The sequence below is a fragment of the Aquarana catesbeiana genome, linkage group LG05 (assembly GCF_042186555.1).
Source record: "Aquarana catesbeiana isolate 2022-GZ linkage group LG05, ASM4218655v1, whole genome shotgun sequence".
Classification (NCBI taxonomy): Eukaryota; Metazoa; Chordata; class Amphibia; order Anura; family Ranidae; genus Aquarana; species Aquarana catesbeiana.
This window is the reverse complement of record NC_133328.1, coordinates 223,859,463-223,883,147: the sequence shown is the minus strand read 5'-3', so window position 1 is coordinate 223,883,147 and position 23,685 is coordinate 223,859,463. Positions and strand designations below refer to the sequence as shown.

At 40.2% G+C, this 23,685-nt stretch overlaps 1 protein-coding gene across 1 annotated transcript in view; it reads right to left on the bottom strand.

Annotated features, from left to right (window-relative positions):
* The window catches only part of TRANK1 (tetratricopeptide repeat and ankyrin repeat containing 1), a 273,379-nt gene that overhangs the window by 26,576 nt on the left and 223,118 nt on the right, over positions 1-23,685 (bottom strand). Inside the window, exons 25-26 of the mRNA XM_073630592.1 lie at positions 9,888-10,033; positions 6,837-9,763 (exon numbers count right to left, since the gene is read on the bottom strand). Of these exons, the coding sequence (XP_073486693.1) occupies positions 6,837-9,763; positions 9,888-10,033 (3,073 nt within the window). The remainder of the gene's footprint in view (positions 1-6,836; positions 9,764-9,887; positions 10,034-23,685) is intronic.

Below are 23,685 nucleotides of genomic sequence, written 5' to 3'. Positions count from 1 at the left end.
ACGTTGCGTGTGCGTGTATGACCCTTCACGTGTTCCGGGGAGTTTAGTTGCCATCGCAACTCACCACTAACTCCTTTTACTGGAACTGTGTTCCATTCAACCTTGGCTGGTGCCAAACCTTTGGCTACCATGTGTAGCTACTGTATGAGTCCTGCCTTTAGCAGGCTACGGAAGAGGTCATCACCTTAAGAGTTTTCCGTGCAGATTAGGCAGTGTTGCCTACGCAGACAAAAATAACTTGATTTCAGAATACGGATAAGTGTGATGTCATCAGTCACTAGTGGCTTCAGGAACAATCAAACTAAATTACTCTTAAGTACAATTGTACTATACTCCCTGCTATTTGCCAATCACTATGAGTCTCACCAGTCCCAGTATATCTATATGATATTCACGCAATGCTCTTTGAACTTGATTATGGCACAAAAAGAAAACTGACCAAAAAAAAAAATTGATCCATGACCACATATGATGACTGCCCAATATTAGAACTGTAGAGAGGGTTGTATGTCACATATACAAAGAAAATAGTCACATGACTGTTGCTAACACCCAGTTGTTACTGTCATATTTGGTAATAGCTACAATCACATACATTTATATAACAATTATCCAATGTCGAAAGAGAGAAGAAAAACTTTGGAACTTGGTCCATCCCCAAAATGCTATAGGGAAGCTTTAATATTCTATATCAACATTTCTAACCATTTTAAATGTTCTCCATTTAATGTTCCCCCTACTCCCCTCTTTTTTTCTTTTCTTTATTTTATTCATTTATTTCACCCTGGTGACACCAAACTCAAGAATCACAATAAAAAAAAAAAAAAAAAAAAAAAAAAAAAAAAAGAGGGGAGTAGGGGGAACATTAAATGGAGAACACTTCCAACTGCTTCCTAATAAATGTTATTATATTTTAAGCTTTCACTCTTCGTCAAAAAGAACTCTTATTTAACCCACCTCATATCTATGAGATATGAAAAATCTTAAATATAGATTTTTCAGGGTAACAGTAACTAAGCTCTGTACTGCTGGGAAACAGCAAAGTCCAAACAGGGTACAGTCAGGGCATGCAGCAGAGACTGTGCCAACTTGGGGATGGCTGAATAAGCTGTGCCTCTAGAGCAAAGCACCCCGGTATGAACCGGTGTGGGTGACTGAAATTAACAGAAAGAAAAATAGAACATAAAATGCCATTCATATTTCTCTGAGCTACAGGATTTTGATAGGGAGCTTGACTTGCACAGATAATAATGTTCCCTCAACTGCGAGGGACTGGAACACTCCTCCTTCTTGCATGGCTTGACAGGAGGCATGGGTGGGTTGAGAGAAGAAGCACATTTGTTGGGTGACTATTTCAGCCTCCATGGTGACTACCATGAAACCTAGAACTTTTGAGAATTCGATTGTGGAATGTCTCATTGTTCTCAAATCTTGAACGCGGGCTCTGAGAGATAGCATTTTCTTTTCTGGCAGGAAAGCTTTTGCTTGGGATGTGTCCAGGACCAAACAAGAGTAGTCCAGGGGAAGAGGAGGCTGGAGAACAGATTTGTTCTTAAATTGATCCACTAACCAATGGCCTGGAGTAGCTAAATTGTCCTGTGGACATTTGCAGACAGCTGTAATGGATAAACAGCCTGTGACCTGGATGCCCTGAGTTCTGAGATGAGTAGGAAAAAGTGCTAGGACCTTTGTGAATACTATGGGAGCAGAAATGGCAGTGCGACAAAGTGGAAATGGCTGTCTGCTACTGCAAAGCACAGAAAGCATTGACAAGGTGTATAAATAGGCATGTGCAGAGAGATATCTTGGATGTCTGCAGATGCCAGGTATTTTTCCCAGTCTTCCCTGCAAATTCAAAGTGAAACTGCTGTAATTGCTCAATTAAAGCCTGAAATACATGATGCTCATGGTTGTTCATTGTCCTAGTCCAGTTAGCTGTAGTTTGACATACTAAAATTGCAGTGAGGGTTGGTTGCGGGACTGGTCCTACCACAGTAAAGTGCTTTTAGGAGCATCTCAAACTTTCTATCTTCAGAATCTATAATGAAGGTACATCTTCGACTGGTACAGTGTGATGTTTAAGACTGAGGATCAACTACAGAAACTGGCCACTTTTTAGTGAATTCCTTTTCCACTGGATAGAGCTTGGCAACGATTTTTGGAGGAGTGAAAATATTTTCTAGAGTGATCCAGTCATCATAGATTGCATATTATAGCTGGTCTCTCAGCATCCAAAGGGACATGGCAAGATTTAAGAGAATCAAGAACTACAATGCCAAGAATTTTGTGCATGGCAAGAGTACTTGTTGCATTAAGCTCCCGCTTCAGGTGTTGGGGGAAAAATCTTTCCCAGCCTGCTCTAATATTGCCTCTATATACTCATTATTCACTTCTACCTCATCTAGTGAAGCCATAAGGGGATCTGACTCAGGCCATTAGTTGTTTGAGTAATAGGGAGTAATAGGGAGTACCTCGTGCCACTACAGTTAGAAATATGTGTATAATGTTTGAAAAGTGCAACTTGAAAGCTGCTCCCCAATAGTGTAGAAGTTCCTAAACTGTGAATAGTGTATATATGAGGGAGCGCTAATAATGTGTAGATAATCAAATAGTAAACTGTTACCACATAACCAATAAAGTGCAAAAGTGCTTATCTAAACAATTAACAATTTTATACGAAAATAAAGTGCAATGTGCTTGGACTGCAAACTTCATTGAAACAAATGTTCAACACAATATAAATGGATATTGAATCAAAGAGTCCTTTTAAAATTACAGTTCATAGCTAAAGGGACCATGACCCCTTTAGCTAAAAAGAGGGTCAAATAACACCTGTGTTTTTGTATCTCATTTATTCCCTTCTGGCACCTCTCAGGAGTTTTGCTCATCTCACCTCCTCTCCACCATAGCAACGCATTGATAACAAGAAAAGAGGGGGAACCAATAGCGTGATACCATTTAATAAAACATAAGTTACAACAGACAGACTGCTTACATTTAGAAGTGCCTAACACCTGGCACTAAGGAATACCTGCATGGATTTAGCTGGAAAACACAGCCGCTCGGCTCGTGCTCAAGGGAACAGCGTGCGTTCCACTGCCGAATAGTGAGAACCGGAAGCCTTGGACCCGGAACATATTTAGCACCCCCTCATATATACACCATTAGTTGTCTGGTGATTAATCATTGGATTAAGGTCTAAGTGGTTGAATTCTCAGCAATTTTTTTTTTAAAGTTTGCACTGTAAAGTGAATACATTGTCCCTTTTTTTTTCCCATGGTAACAATCAGATACAGGGAGACCCTGCCTTATTGGTCCACAACACTTAGCCATACATAAAAGCACAATCTTTGCCAATCACAGTGGGCATACCCACAAAAGGGTCTTCGGGGTCTGGGTTCCATAGCAATGGACTATAGCCTTGGATCTGTGTAGCACCTGCACTGCTTCTTTTTGTGATTATTACAAGACAGTGACTGGGGTGAGTAAAGCATTGAGGAATCTGAATAAAATAATAAGCTAGTTAAGCTAGGAGTGATGTCTCCATAAAGGGAGAAAAAAGGTCCATTGCCTTTATCCAATCACCCAGAGGTATAAGCCTATAACCCAGGGTCTAGAAACAATTTACGTCATGTACTGTATGCTTAAGCTATATTTATGCTTTGCGGAGAGGAATGTCACTCAAAAATAAGTCAAGTTGAATCCTATATTACAACCCAATTCCAAAACAGTTGGTATGCTGTGTAAAATCTACATAACAGAATGCAACGATCTTATGTACTGTAGATCATATATTCTTATCAAGCAGTAAATGAGCTTTAAAACAAGCTTTCTTTAACCTCTGTGGCTGTAGACACTGTACAGCAATTCTTTCTCAAAGACCAAAACAGACTTGTGCCTGGTTGCAGTTTGTTTGTTTGTCAACAGAGTACCTGCTATTTGTCTGTAGAAGGCATGCAGGTTGCCAAGTCAATGCTGCCAGAGAAAGCAAAGGGCTGAATCTTCTGCTCTTCTAATATGAATGTTGAGAATGAATTCTCCAGAGTGCTGCCAGCTACAGAGGTCAGTGAAGGCTTGTTTTAAAGTCTATTTCCAGTTGAAGAATATGTAAATAATTGAAAGTCCTTAAGCCTCACCACAGGTTCTTTAACTGACCAAGTAATGTTACATTAATTAGTAACATACTATATTTGATTACTTATATGAGCTTTCAAAAGTATAGTGGTTCCTTTCAGAATATTTAGCTCTACATTCTCTTATGTAATTGTCATGTACCTTGGTGTCTTTAAACCTGGATGTTCCTGGTTCTACAGCTGCAGTTTTACCTGTTGTGCCACAGAGGAGCTCTGGAGTTGTTGCAATGTTCCCCCAGCTTTATGCATTGCCTTGGACTCGCTAGCCCCACCTGCTGCCAGCTGTGGACAATGTACAATTAAGCAGCCCATAAATAGCAGCACTTCCTATTACTCAGTGCCTGTTTGTTTGGACTTGCTCCCTGGGTGTATTGATAGACCTGTGATTTTGACTACCGTGTATTGAACCTCTGCCTAAATTCTTGACCACTCTCCAGCCTACTGATTTGATACTTCACCGCAAGTTCATGTATGACCTCCGCCTGCCTGACCATCCTTTGGATTTCAAATTTGTACCGCCTTGCCTGATCTGTTGCCAACTTTACCTGCCTGACTATGTTTTCGTCTGAATCTTCAGCATACAAGCTCCACTTCGGACACTACCTACCACAGCTACCTTACAGTAATCAAGTGAATGACATTTAGTGTTGCAAATAAATGGTTTAACATATAACAAATGTCCATTGTGTCAATTGTTATCACCACAGTAGTTTCATACTACATCAATATGTATATTATACATTCAGTCTTGCACCCATCTCACATTAGAAAAAAAAAATCAATGGGAAGCAAAGCTTTCCCAAGTGTAAGCACTAATCTAAATACTTTCTCAAATATCTTAGTGATAACCTATACTGTGTGGGTTAATAGTACTTAGGATTCATTAGCCCTATATTCATGGTACAAAGTCAATTACCACATTTCAGGCAGTAAGTGTATGCTGGCACAACCCAATTACTAGTCTTGCCCTATATTCATGTATATGACTTTGTATGGATTGTTCATTCATCTTTTTATTTTCAGTTGTATGCATGTTTTAGCATTCTCTGACAAAACAGCAGATATTAAAGGATGTCATTATGTACCATAAATTTACAATTGGATTCATCATCTCTTCCTGATAATCAATTGTTTAATTATCTGATATTTATAAATGGGAAAGCCAACAGATGATTTTAGAGATGAAGAAGAAAAAAAAACAAAAGGCCCTAAAATTCTGGCAGCTACCAGCCAAAGAACCAGATAGTGCTTAGTATTATTTAGTCTTACTTGATATGTCTTCCAATGCCAATGTACTCAGCATGGCATACAAGTATGAATGTTTGTCATACACAAAGCTTTACTGCTCATCTAATCTGTTATCTGCCATTATAGCTCTTTCCAGCCACAGCAGTCACCTTGATCTCCTTCTCTAAAGTAATGGAACAGAAAATATGGAGCGCTCATATGTGAGATAAATGTAAAAATCTAATTAGGCAATATTGACAGGAGGCCAGGCTTCTAGACCATGAAGCTAAGAGTAAGAGCTTCTATTGGGCAAGTAGGAGAATTTGGGCAGTGCCCCCAACTAATATTACAAAAGGTCTAACAAAGGTGTTGGGCACCCAACTGAACTGCTATATCAACTTATTAATTCACTATGAGATTTGTTTTCTGTATTTTGCAAAAAACGTTGTTGATCCTGCTGTTTCCTCCCTATCACATCTGAGTAGCCCATGAGACTAAAGAGAAACAGATGTGGGCACATGCACACTGGTAAATGGCAGCCCACTCCCTCTCTTCTCCTTAATGCCCACTAACCAGCTAAACACAATGGGGGTGGAATATTATATCTTGATTGATGGAGGCTTCTCCTCCCTGTTATTCTAAGACACAGGCTTGAGGGGGCGTGACACAGCCTGTGATTGGCAGAAATCGAACCACACTATGCTATTGCCAAAATAACATAGATTTGATTTCAAATATATATTTGTATGAGAATTTAAAACAGTTGATTGATATTAATTATTTTACTCTGTATCCAAAGGCTGTTTTCTTTTATTTTGAACATCGATTAGGAAAAAGGTCGTTTTTTTTTTAAATAAATTACAGTGCCATCATCCATATACAGAAATAGAAGGGAAAATGTAAATTAAACAGTGTGTGTTTAGTATCACTTTAAGGACTCATGCACACAGGCTCTGTGAGCCATACAGCAAGATGCCCTTGAGTGGGTAAAACAGAGATAAGGCTGTCCTATGAAGGCGGAGATACATGGGGAGGACGACAGCTGAATATTAATACACCGGGGATTATTGGGGCTACTGCAGCCACTGGCTGGAAGTACAAGAGCAGTGTTAGAAAATTCAGCCGCCTGCTTGCTCACTCCATGGCCAGCAGCAACAGTCCTCACAGTGATACAGTTTAATTAAAAAATAGTTCTACTCGCAGCAATGCCAGTGTCCATCAGCGGACATGCTGGAACACAGTTTTGTCGAGTTCCGCCAGAAAAAAAAGCCCTGCATAGAACTACTCAAATCAGTTTCTGTCAATCAGGAGCTTACAAACTTTGTCCATACTACAGCCATACAGATAAACTTGTGCACTCATGGGCCATAATAGTCAGAGATATCCTTGAATCATGTATCTGAATCTTGGGCGAAAACTAAAGCCTAAATAGGAGACCAATACATACAAAATATACAAACCCTAATGAGATCTTACCTTGAGACCAGGTTTTGTGCTCATAGATCTGTTCCACCAAATCAGCAACAATTTTCATTTTGCTCTCAATCTTAGTCTGCACAAGATGAAACTCCTCATGTGATGTTAGTTTTGTTTTTGATTTTGTGTCCATTGTTTGAACAAGAGACTTTCCTTCATTGATCACCACATCCACTTCAATTTTAAAAAAATCAAGATATTGCTCATAAGCTTTGCTTTGCTGTCTATGTTTTTCACGGATTATGTGATCTTCATAACCTTCATTTAAGTTCTGTATTCTAGGGATTTCCAGTTCTTCAATAGGTGTCATGGTTGAAGCTGCAACTTCTTCCAAGTCATCTTCTATTTCAGATGGGTCAGAGACTCCCACTGCTTGAGAAAAGTTTACTCCACACAAGTCACACTGTGTTTTGTCAACATTTGCTTTTTTAAAATTGTCTGGAATAGATTCTTCCATGTGTTTTTGCAACTTGTTTCTGCAAGCTTTTTTCCACTTTGTATAGATGCATGCAAAAAGAAACAGCATATTTATTTTTCGACGAGTCATTTGTTTCTTTACTTGGGCAGCCACAGTTGCCAATAGATCAGCTTTCTCATCTTCAAAGTCTTGTTCAGGCTCCATGTAAGTAGGCTTGAAATCCTGTACCTTTTGCTGAAAACTGCCATGTTTTCTATACTTGAATTTGTCATCAAAGAAAATACCACGAATGTGCCCTTTGACATAGTTTGTGTCCCATCTCCATGTGCATTCTACTAGGCGCTCATCATCACGCTGTTCCAGTAAATTCTGAAGAAGGTTGATTAGATCTTCTTCCTTATCAGTTGAGGTCACTCTGTCCACAGCACTGACTAATCGTTCAGGAATTGTCAGTGGAAATTCCTGTTGAAGATCTTTAATATTCTTCTGTAGTTGTGGGATATTCTTTATAAGTATGGGCTTTGCTTTTTCACTGACAACACCCTGAAGGTTCACCATCATTACCAAGTAAAACACCAGGCTTCTTTCAGCTTCTCCTGAAGAAATGTAATCCACACATTTAAAAGCATCTAAAAGAACATTGAACTCCGCATTTGCATGACCACAAAGGACAGCAGCAAGATAAGTAAGATGATATTGGAAGTGTGCTGTAAGCCGACCTACATCCTTGGGTCTATATTCCCACAAAATTGAATATGTGTCCTTCAGTGAATTTTTCTTTCTAAACAAGGTTTCCCAGAAGTGGAGAATGCTAATATAACTCTTTGGAAGCAGCACAGTACACGTAGAAAATCTCATCATTACTGCACAGCAGAGAATAAACTGGAATTCTAGCAACATCACAGTATTTCCAATGTTGGGTATGAAAGGTTCAATACATTTCTTCACTACAAAATTCATAAATCTGTAAAAATATCTTTTGCATCCATCTGGATTTTTGTTGATGTACAGTTCATCCACAGAAGCTTGCAGAAGCCTAAAAAAATGGATGTGAGGCATTTGTGACAAGTCACCAGAGGTATCAGGTTTCAACATGCCTTGCCTGCCCTCTAAATATCTAACTCTTTTGCCATCTCCTTGTGAATCATTCACTTTGTTCTGTTTTTCATATTCACTTTCATATTGTACCTCTTCGTCATTTAGGTAGCGTTGCAGAACATCTGGATATTGTGACAATAAGCTACAAATCTGCATTATTTGTATCCAAAGGTCGGTTGATTCTCTCCGATCTCGTTTACTTTGTATCAGAAGTGATTCAAGAAATTTGGTTAGCATTGTTTTAGCTGGCACTGATATATTGAGTAAGATCTCACTGCACTTTTTGGGGTGTTCGAAAAGGATACGCATATGGAAATGTTTAGCAAACACAGAGTTTAAAAAAGACTCACAGTATTTAAATCCATAAGTCTTACCAGTTGTTTGGAACTCATCAGAAAAGTCATCACTGAGCTTCTGTGCTTCAAATAACAATCCAGAGATAGTTATTAAATTCATCTTAGACCTCAACAATTCTTTCAAGTTGAAATTCTGTAGAGGCTGGTGGGCATTGAGGCAGTTTTCATCATCACACTCCAGACCTACAATGAAATTGCTACAGATACCAGTACAACCCTTTTCAAGAATCTTGGCAGAAATTTTGTGTAGCCTTTTTAAAAGGTGTTTTACCAGCAACAGCTTAACATCCTTCAGCTCCCTTGGTTCACTACCCTGCTCTGTTTGAATCTGAGAAAACCTTGCCCCCTCATGTTCCAGAACTGAACACTGTTGTTCTTCCAACTGAACAACTCCATAAAAATCTAGGCAGGACTTTACCATTTCCCTGTCTGCATTGGTTCTTGTTTCCTTGAGTGATTTTACCAGTTGTAGCAGAAGCTCTAATCCACGTGATGCCATAAACAGCAGTTTTGGATGTGATTCTTCACAGGTTAATGCATGAAAGAGTGATTCAACCACACCTGCATGGTGAGAGGCATTCCAAAATGTATGAAATGATTTTTTTATTTTGTAAAAGTTGTTTTCCAAGATTCCCTGAAGAAGAATAGCCTCTGCAGCTTCAACTTGGTTGTTTGTATCATTAAAAATGTGCAAAGCCTCCAAAAGTGCATCATCAGGGTCTTGATTATTTGCCAGGCTGCGTCGTGCTGCTGCAAGCAAACAGGATGCTCGAAATTCTCTTCTTCTTGTTAGGTTTGCGGCCTCTAACAACTTCCCGTGTTCTCTCATGAGAGATGCTGCTTCTTCACATCTATTGTTACTCTGGAGCAACTCTGCAGCTTCAGTCCAACATTTTCGATTCCTCAGGAAGACCAACTGATCTTCAACGTCAAGTTTAGAAAGCATTTCAGTCATTTTATTGAGATTATTATTTCTGAAGAAGTTTGCAGCTGCTTCCAAACAGAACTTTTTTTCTGTTATCTGTAATGGTGCACTGGGGAACATCTTTTGGCGTCTAAAAGCACATGAAATAAATTTAAGGTTAAAAACAATGAATCACGTAAAGAACATGAAAACAGAGATAAACTAAACACAAAACAATAATGGTAGTGTTATATAAAGATTTCAAGTCTGTATACCTGTCAATAGCATAAACAGCTTCTTCATACATTTTTTCTCGGTAGTACAGGTTCAGTGCTGCTTCATATTCCCCAGCCTGCTCATACAACTCAGCAGCAAGTTTATGATCCTGTGCTTTTTTGTAGAAGAATGCTGCATCCTTAATCTATAACACCAAAACACAAAGTTTTTCAAAATTGAATTCACATGACTACACTGAAAAACAGACAAACAATGCTCAGGATACAGCATATATAACCAGACAATTATGGTAATCATACATGAATCTATACTAGAGCCTTTTTTACATACATATATACAGTTAGGTCCATATATATTTGGACAGGCGCAATTTTTATACTTTTGGCTCTGTATGCCACCAGAATAAAATAAAACAAAACAATCCCAATGAATTTGAAGTGCAGATTTTCAGCTTTAATTCAAGGGCTTGAACATAAATATCAAGTACAAATGTTAGGAACTGCAACAATTGTTATACACAGTGCCCCTATTCTCAGAGGCTCAAATGTAATTGGACAAATGAATATAATCAAAAATAAAATAATTATTTTGTGGAGAATCCTTTACTGGCAATGACTGCTGTAGTCTGCAACCCATGGACATTACAAAAGACTGGGCTTCCTCCTTTCTGATGCTTTGAAAGGCTCTAACTGCAGCGGTCTTCAGTTGTTCTTTGTGAAAATACAGAGGTTATGGCAGCTAAAGGCGGGCGGTCCTCTTTAGGGTCAAAGTAAACTCCGTGGTGCATTCGCTGCAAGATCACCTAATTGGCGGCTGGAGAGGTGCCGCCCCTCCCGCTGCATTCCGGTCGTCTCCGCCGCTTACTGGACCTGCCGGTAGCGGCAGACACGTTCCAATGCTGTCCCCTCAGTAGCATGGAGCCGAGTGAGGGAAAGATGGCCCCCACTCGGCTCCATAACATTGGAAGACGGATGCAATGCCAAACGTCACTTCCGCCCAATGGTCTTAAAAGGGGAAATTTTTTTTTTTAAAACATTTATTTATTGCATTTAGGTGTAAATGTGAGATCTGAGGTCTTTTTGACCCCAGATCTTACATTAAAGAGGTCCTATCGTGCTTTCTTTTATATTACAAGGGATGTTTACATTCCTTGTAATAGGAATAAAAGTGACCCAAATTTTTTATTTTTTTTTAAAAAGGAGCGTGTAAAAATTTAAAAAGCACCCCGTTCCGAAGAGCTCGCACGCAGAAGTGAACACATTCGTAAGTCGCGCCCGCATATGAAATATGGTATCGCCACGATCGTCAGACCTCCTATGTAACTCAAAACTATTAATCTGTAGAATTTTTTTAAACGTCGCCAATGGAGATTTTTAGGTGCCAAAGTTTGTCACCATTCCACAAGCAGGCACAATTTTGAAGCATGTTAGGTATCAATTTACTTGGCATAAGTAATTTTCTAGCAAAAAACCCTGATTTTAACTTGTAAACAACAAATCTCAAAAAGAGGCTTGGTCCTTAAGTGGTAAAAATTGCTAGTGTTTTCACACCTTGAACATATCGAAAAAGTAAATGGTAAATCAATGTCGCAAAAGTAACAAATCTAAAAATGCAATCTCTGTCAGTCTGTCATTCATTGGTTCCTTTTGTAGCGCAAGACTTGTGCAAGACCTCAGAACTCGATCGCTCTAATTTATATTATAAGAATAAAGACCGTTCCATTTGTTCCGTTTGTCGGCTTTGGAGCCTTGCTTCAATCTGATTTGCTCTTGAAAGCAGGCACATCCTTCACATTAAATTTAAAATTAAATATATATGTAAAAATAAAGAAGTTCTTTACCACAAAAATTGTTAAATCTTTTCAGGTGTGCCGTGAAAATTTTTAGATCTTTTTGGTGCGCCGCAAAACAAAAAAGTTTGAGAAACACTGTGTTAAACACTGAAGAATTCATCCAGCTGCTTCTGTCACATAAAAAAAAAACCAAATGAAGCCATGCATGCCCATGCCATCTCACTGCCTCCACCATGTTTTACAAAGTCTTCCAAGCCATCCAAAATGTTCCAAGCCATCTCCACACTTTTTTCTTCCAGTCATTCTGATACAGATTAATCTTAGTTTCATCCATTCAAAAAATGCTTTTCCAGAACTGGTCTGGCTTTTATTTTTTAGATGTTTTTTTGGCAAAGTCTATTATGGCTTTTCTAGTCTTCAGGCTTATGAATGGTTTGTACCTTGTGGTGAACCCTCTGTATTTGCAGTTGTGAAGTCTTCTCTTGATTGTAGACTTTGACAATGATACGCCCACCTCCTGGAGAATGTCTTTAACTTGTCTGGATTTTGTGAACGGTTTTTCTTTACCATAGAGAGGATCCTGCGATCATCCACCACTGTTGTCTTGGACAGCCAGGCCTTTTTATATTGCTGAGCTTGCCAGTTCGTTCATCTTTCCTCAGAATGTACCAAACTGTTTATTTGGCCACTCCTGATGTTGCTTTTTCACTTGCATGGACAGCTGTTGTGAACGCATGATGTAGCATTGTTCACAGCAATAGATTCTAAATGCAAATACCACACTTGGAATCCACTCCAGACCTTTTACCTGCTTAATTGATGAAGAAATAAGGAGTAGACCACACCTGGCCATGAAACAGCTTTTGATTCAATTGTCCAATAACTTTTGGTCCCTTGAAAAGGGGGGGTGGCTGTTCTTAAGAGCTGTAATTCCTAAACTCTTCCTCCGATTTGGATGTACATGTCCTCAAATTAAACTGGAGAGTGTGCACTTTCAGCCCATATCCATTATAGAACTATAGCTGGAATATTTTTTGGTAAATGCCCGAAAAAATATAAAATTGTGCATGTGTCCAAATATATATGGACCTAACTCTCTCTCTCTCTAATATTATATATATATATATATATATATACACTGTATACACACACATACACACATCTATCTCACACACACACAGGGGAAAAAAAGTATTTGATCCCCTGCTGATTTTCTATGTTTGCCCACTGACAAAGAAATGACTGGCGTTTCGCAACTCGAACCTTCAGCTCCCTCCACATATATTTTCTATGGGATTAAGGTCTGGAAACTGGCTAGGCCACTCCAGGACCTTAATGTGCTTCCTCTTGAGCCACTCCTTTGTTGCCTTGGCCGTGTGTTTTGGGTCATTGTCATGCTGGAATACCCATCCATGACCTGTTTTCAATGCCCTTGTTGAGAGAAGGAGTTTCAAGGATTGACGTTACATGGCCCGTCCATCGTCCCTTTGATGCAGTGAAGTTGTCCTGTCCCCTTACCAGAAAAACACCCCCAAACCATGTTTCCACCATCGTGTCTAACATGGGGATGGTGTTTTTGGGGTCATAGGCAGCATTCTTCCTCCTCCAAACACAGCAAGTTGAGCTCGATATTGGTCTCATCTGACCCCAAAGCTTTCACCCAGTTCTCATCTGAATCATTCAGATGTTCATTAGCAAACTTGTACATGTGCCTTCTTGAGCAGGGGGACCTTGCGGATGCTGCAGGATTTCAGTCCTTTACGGCGTAGCGTTACCAATTGTTTTCTTGGTGACCATGGTTCCAGCTGTCTTGAGATTATTGGGAAGATTCTCCCCATGTAGTTCTGGGCTGATTCCTCATTGTTCTCACAATCATTGAAACTCCAGGAGGTGAGATCTTGCAAGGAGCCCCAGACCGAGTGAGATTGATAGTTATTTGTGTTTCTTCCATTTGCGAATAATCGCACCAACTGTTGTCACCCTCTCACCTAGCTGCTTGGCAATGGTCTTGTAGCCCATTCCAGCCTCGTGTAGGTCTACAATCTTGTCCCTGAAGCCCTTGGACAGCTCTTTGGTCCTGGCCATGGTGGAGAGATTTGAATCTGATTGATTGCTTCTGTGGACAGGTGTCTTTTATACAGGTAAGAAGCTGAGATTAGGAGCACTCCCTCGTTACCTATATAGAAGACACCTGGGAGCCAGAAATCTTGCTGATTGATAGGGGGTCAAATACTTTTTTCACTCATTAAAATGCAAATCAATTTATAACTTTTTTGAAATGCGTTTTTCTGGATTTGTTTGTTGTTCTGTCTCCCACTGCTAAAATAAACCTACCATTAAAATTATGGACTGATTTCTTTGCTAGTGGGCAAACGTACAAAATCAGCAGGGGATCAAATACTTTTTTCTCCTTACTGTATATATACACAGACAGTGGGAAGAGAGTATGTTAATCCCTTCTAATTAACTGTTTTTTTGCAGTAATTTGCCATAAAATGTGATCTGATCATCTAAAGCCGGCCATACATGGATTGGAATTCGGCCGGTTCAGCAGGTGCCAGCCAAGATTTGACCCATCTATGGGCAGGCTGACTGTATCCAAGTCAAGTTCCACTTGGGTACATACAGCCTGTCAGATTTTTTTTACATGTGATTACTGCCGGCGGCTATAGCAGCTAGCAGTAATTATTGTGTTCTGCCGGCCTGGAGGGCTGGAGGAAAAGGCAAGCGAACCCTTGGAGTTAATAGCTGGTTGAACCTCCTTTGACAGCAATGACTTCAAACAATGATTTTCGGTAGCTCTGGATCAGACCTACACAATGTTCAGAAGGAATGTTTGACTATTCCTCTTCACAAAACTGTTTCAGCCCAGAAACATTTGTAGGATGTCTGTTGTTCGGCTCTCTTGGCACATTTTCTTCTTCTGAATCCAGTCGGTGGTAAAGTTAATTTGATGCTTAGGGTCATTGTCCTGCTGCATTACCCCATTTATCCTAAGCTTCAGCTGGCAAACAGTCACCCAGACATTATAGTGTAGGATAATTTGGTAAATTTGGGAATTAATTTTCCCCCCGATGATGGCAAGTGGTCTAGGCCCTGAGACAGCGAAGCAAGCCCAATTCATGATGTTCAATCCACCATACTTCACTGGTGGGATGATGTTTTGAGGTTGGCAAGCTGTGCCCTTTTTGCACCATACACAGTGCTGAGTATTCGTCTTGAACAATTCAACTTTTGTTTCATGAATTCTCAAAACATTTACCAATTAGTGTTGCGGTTTGCCAAGCTGCTCTTTGGCAAACTTCAGGTGTTGTAGCAATGTGTTTTTGTGGAGAGCAGCAGCTTCTTCTGTGATGTTTTGCTGCCATGGACACCCTGCCTGTTCAAAGACTTACATATGATAGACTCATGAATAGGGATGTTTGCCAGTTCCACTAATGTCTTCAAGCCTTTAGCTGTTACTCGTGGGTTTTTCCTTTACCACATTAATGATTCTGCATTGTGTCTTGGCAGTCATCTTGGCTTGACGTCCACTTCTAGGAAAAGTAGCCACAATACTAAACGGTCTCCATTAAAAGACAATTTGTCTAACTGTTGAAATAGTCTGAAAAACGAATGTGCTACCAAGAGTGTAAGATGATAAAAAATGATGTATAAATGTGAGAAATTGTGCAAAAAATAGATAAATAAATAGTGGATAAAGCTGCCAATCTCTGTAGCTTCAACCACATACGCCGTTGGTATATAATTCAGTAAGCAGAGCGCCGCTAAATCTATGTGTGATAATTGAATACAATATTGATGTGTAAATCAATCATATAATTAGTAGAAATTCCTGCAATCAAAAGACATGGGTCACTTCTAAATATTCACCACACCAATAAATAATAATACACATATATATGTGGTAAATATACAGTACAAAAAGTGAACTGAAAATTAACAAATTTTTTTTAAAACAAAAATCGAATGAAACCAGTGAATATCACTTCAAAAATCACCACAGTAAATAGTGATACCCAAGTCCAGTGTAGAAATGGTGCTCACCATAAAAAAAATTCAAGTGAAGTGCTGTGATCCAGTAATAGTGAAAACAATAGCGCAGTCAAGTGCTCACTCCAAACAATCCACCACTGTGTGCAACAACCTTAGGGTGGAAGGTAATATGCTTCAATAGGGTCACAAATCCTCATGCAGTGAGTATCACTCAGTGACAGATGGTGCTCGGCTCCCACATGGAAGAAAGGTACAGATCTTCATGGTGTAGTATATAGGACAGTTTTAGTAAAACAAAGTAGTAACTTACACTTAAAACTCCGCTAATGCGTCCAGCAGAATGGAACTGAGAGGTCACACAGCGTTCGCAAATCTGAACTTCCAGTCTAAGCTGTGATGTCACCCGGCTCCTCCCGACGTGTTGTTTTACTGACATGTGACTTTCTAAAGGGCTGGAGACTGGGTGACGGTTGCCGGGATATATGTGTATGCGGTTTCCATGTGACACATTAGTACAGGACTCGTTTGATCACCAAAGTTACCAAACAACATAAATATGTGCGTGCTTTTAAGCTTTTTTTTATATTTAAATGTGTTTTACAGAGGATTCTCCATGCCTGATATTGATTTTGCATAGGAAAACACTAAATGAGGATTGGTATAAGGAGAATCACGTTATAAGATATCTTGTGTGTTTTCTGACGCACATATTTGTCGTTTGGTAATCAAACGCATCCTGTACTTGTGTCACATTCCTATGGATAGTCTTTGGATGTTTTTCTTTATTTAAGATACATGTAGTAATGTATAATTGCTACAATATTAGCTTTTCTAAATGGAGTTTTATATATATATATGGTAACCGCGTACACATATATCCCGGCGACTGTCACCCAGTCTCCAGCCCTTGAGAAAGTCACGTGTCAGTAGGAGCCGGGTGACGTCACTTCTAGTGACGGCCGATACCGGAAGTTGGGATTTGCTAACGCTGTGCAACTGTGTGACCCTTCGGTTACATTCTGCTGGACACATTAGTGGAGTTTTAAGTGTGTCACTACTTTGTTTTAATAAAACTGTGCTATATACACTACACCATGAAGATCTGTGGTGGAATGATTGGATTGAGCACTTGATTGCACTATTGTTTTAAATATCACTGGATCACAGCACTTCATCCATGAACTGTTTTTTTATGGTGCTCACCATTTCTACACTGGACTTGGTATCACTATTTACTGTGGATATTCTTGAAGTGATATTCACTGGTTTCATTAGATTTTGTTTAAAAAAAAAATTCAGTTGATTTTCAGTTTACTTTTTGGACTGTATATTTATCACATATATTTATGTGTACCCCCCATCAAATCATTCCCTGCATCTATTACCTTTTGTACCACCACCCCCTCCGTTTAGAATGTAAGCTCTAGAAGCAGGGCCCTCCTGTATTGAACTGTACTGTAATTGTGTTGTCCCCCCTCTACATTGTAAAGCGCTGCATAAACTGTTGGCGCTATATAAATCATGTATAATAATAATGATTTAGCGCCGCTCCGCTTACTGAATTATATATGGTCTAACTGTTGACTGTTAGACAGATGCCTAAACACTTTGAGATTGCTCTGTATTCCTTTCCAGCCTTTATCCTAGGTTCACACTGCTGCGTGTTAGAAATCGTGCGAGTTCAGCTGAACTGGCATGTCAAATCGCATGCCAAATCATACCAATGTGAACCTAAGCTTACACTTGATCGCATGTCTTCAGAGAGCTCCTTTTTTGAAGGCATTGTTCATCTCAGCTGATTCTTATGAAGAGCAATCCTAAAATTTTGAGTATCTTATCAATTTAAGTAGCTCTAAACCACATCTCCAAACTAATTTCATTAATTGGACTCCAGATGTACAAATTACTGTATTAGCTTTCGTTGAAATATTTAGTCTAAGAGTTCAGTTACTTTTTCTTCCAGCACTGTGAATGTTTAATGAGTGTGTTCAATAAAGACTAGGGCTGAAACAACTAATCGATTAATCGACAACGAATCAATTATGAAATTAATTGATTACTATTTTCATAATCGATTAATTGGCCAGTAACATAATGGGGTTAAAAAAAAACCCTAAAATTAGCCCTTTATAGTACAAAAAGAGCAAATAATCGCTACTGTAAATATTACTTTCACAGTTCTACAGTAAAAAAATCAACCCCTTACAATAGTGATTATTTGCTTTTTTGTACTATAAAGGGCTAATTTTAGTTTTTTTTAACCCCATTATGTTACTAAACGTCTTAGGCCTGGTTCACATCTATGTGTTTTTTGGTGCTTTTTGCAGAAATGCACTACAGCTCATTTACATGGTTTCCTATGGGACATGTTCACAGCTATGCGTTTTTCAGTCGCTGCGTATTTGGAAAGGGTCAGGGACTTTTTTTTTTTTTTAACGTAAAACAGTGCTTTTTTGGTTCAATATACTTCAATGGAGAAGCTGCAGAAAAGCATGTAATGCGTTTTTGCAGCAATTTGTGTTTTTTAATCTGCCCAACAACAAATTGGCCAAAATAATGCAAAAACGCATCTAATTTCTTGAGACCCTAACATGCCAGAAAAGTACAAATACCCCCCAAATGGCTCATTTTTGGAAAGAAGACATTCCAAGGTATTTAGAAAGATGCATGGTGAGTTTTTTGAAGTTGTCATTTTTCCCCACAATTCTTTGCAAAATCAAGTTTTTTTTTTTCTTTCTTTTTTTTTTTCACAAAGTTGTCATATTAGCAGGTTATTTCTCACACACAGCATACCACAAATTACACCCCAAAACACATTCTGCTATTACTCCCGAGTATGGCGATACCACATGTGTGAGACTTTTAAACAGCGTGGCCACATACAGAGACCCAACATACAGGGAGCACCTTCAGGCGTTCTGGAGCATCCAGGCCAATTCTAACATTTCTCTCCTACAAGTAAAAATCATCATTTATTTGCTAGAAAATTACATAGAACCCCAAAACATTATATATGTTTTTTTAGCAAAGACCCTAGAGAATACAATGGCGGTCATTGCAACTTTTTTAAAAAAAACAAAACTGTAAAGTTAGCCCAATGTTTTTGCATAATATGAAAGATGAAGTTACGCCAAGTAAATAGATACCCAACATGTCACCTTTCAAAACTGCACACGCTTGTGGAATGGCGCCAAACTTCGCTACTTAAAAATCCCCATAGGTGACGCTTTAAAATTTTTTACTGGTTACATGTTTTGAGTTACAGAGGAGGTCTAGGGCCAAAATTATTGCTCTCGCTCTACCGATCGCAGCGATACCTCACATGTGTGGTTTGAACACCGTTTTCATATGTGGGCGGGACTTGCGTATGCGTTCGCTTCTGTGTGCGAGCACACGGGGACAGGGGCGCTTTAAAATTTTTTGTTTTTTTATTGTTCATTTTACTTTATTTAATTTATTTTGACGCTTTTTTCCAAAAAAAATTTGTAATGTAAACATCCCTTGTAATAGGAATATGGCATGACAGGTGCTCTTTACAGTGAGATATGGGGTCAATAAGACCCCACATCTCACCTCTAGGCTGGGAAGCCTGAAATAAAAAAAATAAAAAGATCCTGGCTTCGATCGTAGCGGTGAGTCGGTAGAAGCACCGGAGGGCGGCGGGAGGGGGGGTCATCCCCTCTCGACTCCCGTAAGAATGATCAAGCAGTGGAACAGCCGCTATGATCGTTCTTAGGGTGTAGGGAATCGCCGGCTGAAAATCTGATATCTGAATGATGCCTGTAGCTGCAGGCATCATTCAGATATCCCCGCACAAAGTCAAGGACGTCGTATGACGGCAGGCGGGAAGTGGTTAAAACGCATTTTTTTTTTTTAACACAAAGTTGTCCATTTATACAATATTTCTAACACGTAGCATGTACATACCAAAAATAGATTCTCCTACTCCTCCTGGGTACAGCGATACCACACGTGTAAGACTTCCACAGCCTGGCCACATTCAGAGGCCGAGTACAGCCGAGTATGGCTGAGCATGGCTGAGCATGGCTGGGTATGGCAGGGTATGGCTGAGTATGGCAGGGTATCGCCGAGTATGACTGGGTATGGCAGAGTATGGCTGGGTATCACCGAGTATGGCAGAGTATTGCGGGGTATGGCAGAGTATTGCAGAGTTTTGCGGGGTATTGCAGAGTATGGCGGGGTATTGCAGAGTATGGCGGGGTATTGCAGAGTATGGCAGGGTATGGCAGCCAAATATGGCTGAGCATGGCTGGGTATGGCAGAGTATGGCTTGGTATCACCGAGTATTGCAGAGTATGGCTGGGTATGGCAGAGTATTGCGGGGTATGGCAGAGTATTGCGGGGTATGGCAGAGTATTGCAGGGTATTGCGGGGTATTGCACAGTATTGTGGGGTATTGCAGAGTATTGCACGGTATTGTGGGGTATTGCACAGTATTGTGGGGTATTGCACAGTATTGTGGGGTATTGCAGAGTATTGCACAGTATTGTGGGGTATTGCAGAGTATTGCACAGCATTGCAGAGTAGTGCAGGGAATTGCAGACCATTGAGGGATGGCTGAGCATGGATGGATGGATGGATGGCAGTTGTCACTGAGCAGCGCTGTGGGCACTACAGATGCAGCCCACAGCGCTGCTGCCATCCAATCCCTCCCCCTCTCCTCTCACACTGTACCGATTGGTACAGAGAGGGGAGGAGAGGAACCGGCGTCATGAGATGACGCCGGTTTGTTTACATGTGATCGCTCCGTCATTTGACAGAGAGATCACATGGTAAACAGCCGCGATTGGGGGCCATTTACCAGGATCCGTGATGTCATGGATGCTCTCGGGTGCATGCCCCAGGGGGCGCGGGAGAGCGGAATTCTGGGAGGACGTCACTGTATGCCCTCCCAGAGTTAAGCAACAGCCCTGTAGCCTTCATTTGGCTATGGGATGGTTGTGTGGTTAAAACTCTTAAGGTTTGACCTCATATTATATGATTTTGGTAAATCTGAAGACAAAAACTTTGGAATTGATTAAAAGCACTTGTTTGCACAAGCGCCGCACATTTTAAACATTGCTTATCACTTAGTAGCCTTGCAAACTGGTCTAGATTGCTTGATGCCGAAAAGAGAAAGAAAGACTAAATATCTATTAACCTCTTAACCACTTGCCGACCGCCGCATGTACATATACGTCGGCAGAATGGTGGTCGCGTGCACGCCACCCTGCCGCGAGTAGGATTGCGGGTCCCGCGGACTCTATGTCCGCGGGGATACCCGCAATCGTCTCATGGAGAGGAAGAACGGGAGATGCTAATGTAAACAAGCATCTCCCCGTTCTGCCTAGTGACACTGTCACTGAACATAGCTCCCTGTGATCGGGAGCTATGATCAGTGATGTGTTACTCGTAGCCACGCCCCCTAACAGTTAGAATCACTCATTAAGACACACGTAACCCCTTCCTAGCCAGCTAGTGGTTAACCCCTTCACTGCCAGTGTCATTTTTACAGTAATCAGTGCAATTTTATAGCACTGATCGCTGTAAAAATGACAATGGTCTCAAAAACGTGTCAAAATTGTCCGATGTGTCCGCCATAATGTCGCAGTCACGATAAAAATTGCAGATCGCAGCCATTACTAGTAAAAAAAACTAACCCCTATTTTGTAGAAGCTATAACTTTTGCGTAAACCAATCAATAAACGCTTATTGCGTTTTTTTTTACCAAAAATATGTAGAAGAATACGTATCGGCCTAAACTGAGGAAAAAAATAGTTTTTTATATATTTTTGGGGATATTTATTATAGCAAAAAGTAAAAAATAATGATTTTTTTTCTAAATTGTCGCTCTATTTTTGTTTATAGCGCAAAAAATAAAAACCGCAGAGGTGATCAAATGACACCAAAAGAAAGCTCTATTTGTGGGGAAAAAGGACAACAATTTTGTTAGGGAGCCAAATGGTCAGGGGCTTAAGTGGTTAAAGACTAAGCCTTTTTCTGACACTTGTTGTTTACAAGTTAAAATCAGTATTTTTTGCTAGAAAATTACTTAGAACCCCCAACATTATATATATATTTTTTAGCAGCGATCCTAGAGAATAAAATAGCGGCTGTTGCAATATTTTACATCACACTGTATTTGTGCAGCGGCCTTTCAAACGCAATTGTTTTTGAAAAAATAAAAATTTTATGAAAAAAAAACAAAAAAAAAAACAGTTCTCCCAACATGGTATGCTTTAAAATTGTGCACACTCGTGGAATGGCGACAAACTACGGTACTTAGAAATCTCCATAGGCGATGCTTTTAAATTTTTAATGTTACCATTATTGCTCTTACTCTTAACAATTGCAGCAATACCTCACATGTGCGGTTTGAACACGGCTTACATTTGCAGGTGCGACTTACGTATGCATTAGCTTCTGCGTGCGAGCACAGAGGGATAGGGCGCTTTAACCATTTTTTTTCTTGTTTTATTTTTACACTGTCTCTTTAGATTTTTTTTATCACTTTTATTGCTGTCACAAGGAATGTAAACACAGTCAGGCATCCCGTATTTTTTTGGGAGGGATCGGGGGTCTATAAGACCCCCGATCCCTCCTTTGCACTTAAAAGCATTCAAAATGCCATTTAAAAAAAAAAAAAAAGAAAAAAAGAAAAAAACAAAAAAGAAAGTAAACTGGCGCTTTTATGGCTCCAGTAAACTGGAAGTGATGTCATGACATCGCTTACAGGTTAATAGATCCGAGACCCGATCAAAGCTGATTCTGGCTTTGCTCGGGTCTCTGGCCAGCTGGCGGACATGCTGGCTGGTCGCTCGGGCCTTCAGGTGAGACAGGAGAGCCCCTGCGAGCCACGGGAGGGTGTTCCCTCCCACTGCTTGTAATAACAGCCAAGCGGCTGATTAGCTGCATCGGTTGTTATTACACTTGAAGCAGAAGGGCGCATATATGCATTACATCGGCGTGAAGCGGTTAAGGTGTGCCTTGAGAGGAGAGCAGACAACGTGCAATATTCCTATTGCACATATTCCTGGAAAAGGCCATAGAGTAAGCGGGTTCCATGACAAACACCAGCTGGAGATTGGGGACACCATAGATCAGAGCATATACAGCCCGCACATCCAAGATCATCAAAAATAACATTCAAACATTTGTTAGACAAAATCACATCACAGCGGTAAGGTGTAACATTTTGTGGCCATGCAGGACCCTTTTGTCAGGCATGCGATGACGTGCCTGATGAAGCAGTGCTGCGTGGCGCCGAAACGTTGCACCTTAACCGCTGCGATCTGCTCAAACATTAGAATGTTAATTTTGACAATCTGAATTAGGCGTTATTTCAGTTTGACTTCAAAAGTGAAAATACACTTTAAGATTATAAGTTTAGATAATGACCTGCCTGTGTCACCTAGAGATGGTAAACGAGAAGCCATGTACCCTTATAGTGTCCATCTGGCAGTACAAAAGTGTATTAGTCTACCTGAAAGCAGTAGCCAGAGTCAGAGGGACAGGAATACAAAGTCCAGGTTGAGGTGGAAGACAAGACTACCTTAGGTATGAAGGAAGTCCTGGAACTCACATCACCTTGTGCCTTAGGGAAATCAGAAAGTGTTCAGGATAATAAGGTCATTCGGTTTAGACATTCACTTCACAGTGGTGATGTCTGCAAAGAATACCTTGTTTGTGAGGGGGATGTCTCTAAAAGGGTTCGAATGGCAATTTCTGAAGTGCAGGGATAATCAGATTCAGAACTCTGGGAGTTATCTTCCTTGATTAGTTTTCCCTCCCCATGACACCAATTGTTAGGCCCGGAGGGAATCTCGGATGTCCATTGGACCCGGCTTTCACCTTGCAGGCTCCGAAAGGGCTCTTACGTACCTCCCACTTTCTACGGGCCACAGACTAAGCCCCCACTAAGACCATAGTAACGGGTCAAACACCTGTTGCACTAGACCTATGGACAGCTATGCAGCTCTCATTTCCTCAACTCCCTGCCCAAACATGCGCTCTTTAACCGGCAGCTCCACCCATTTGAAGAACTCTGT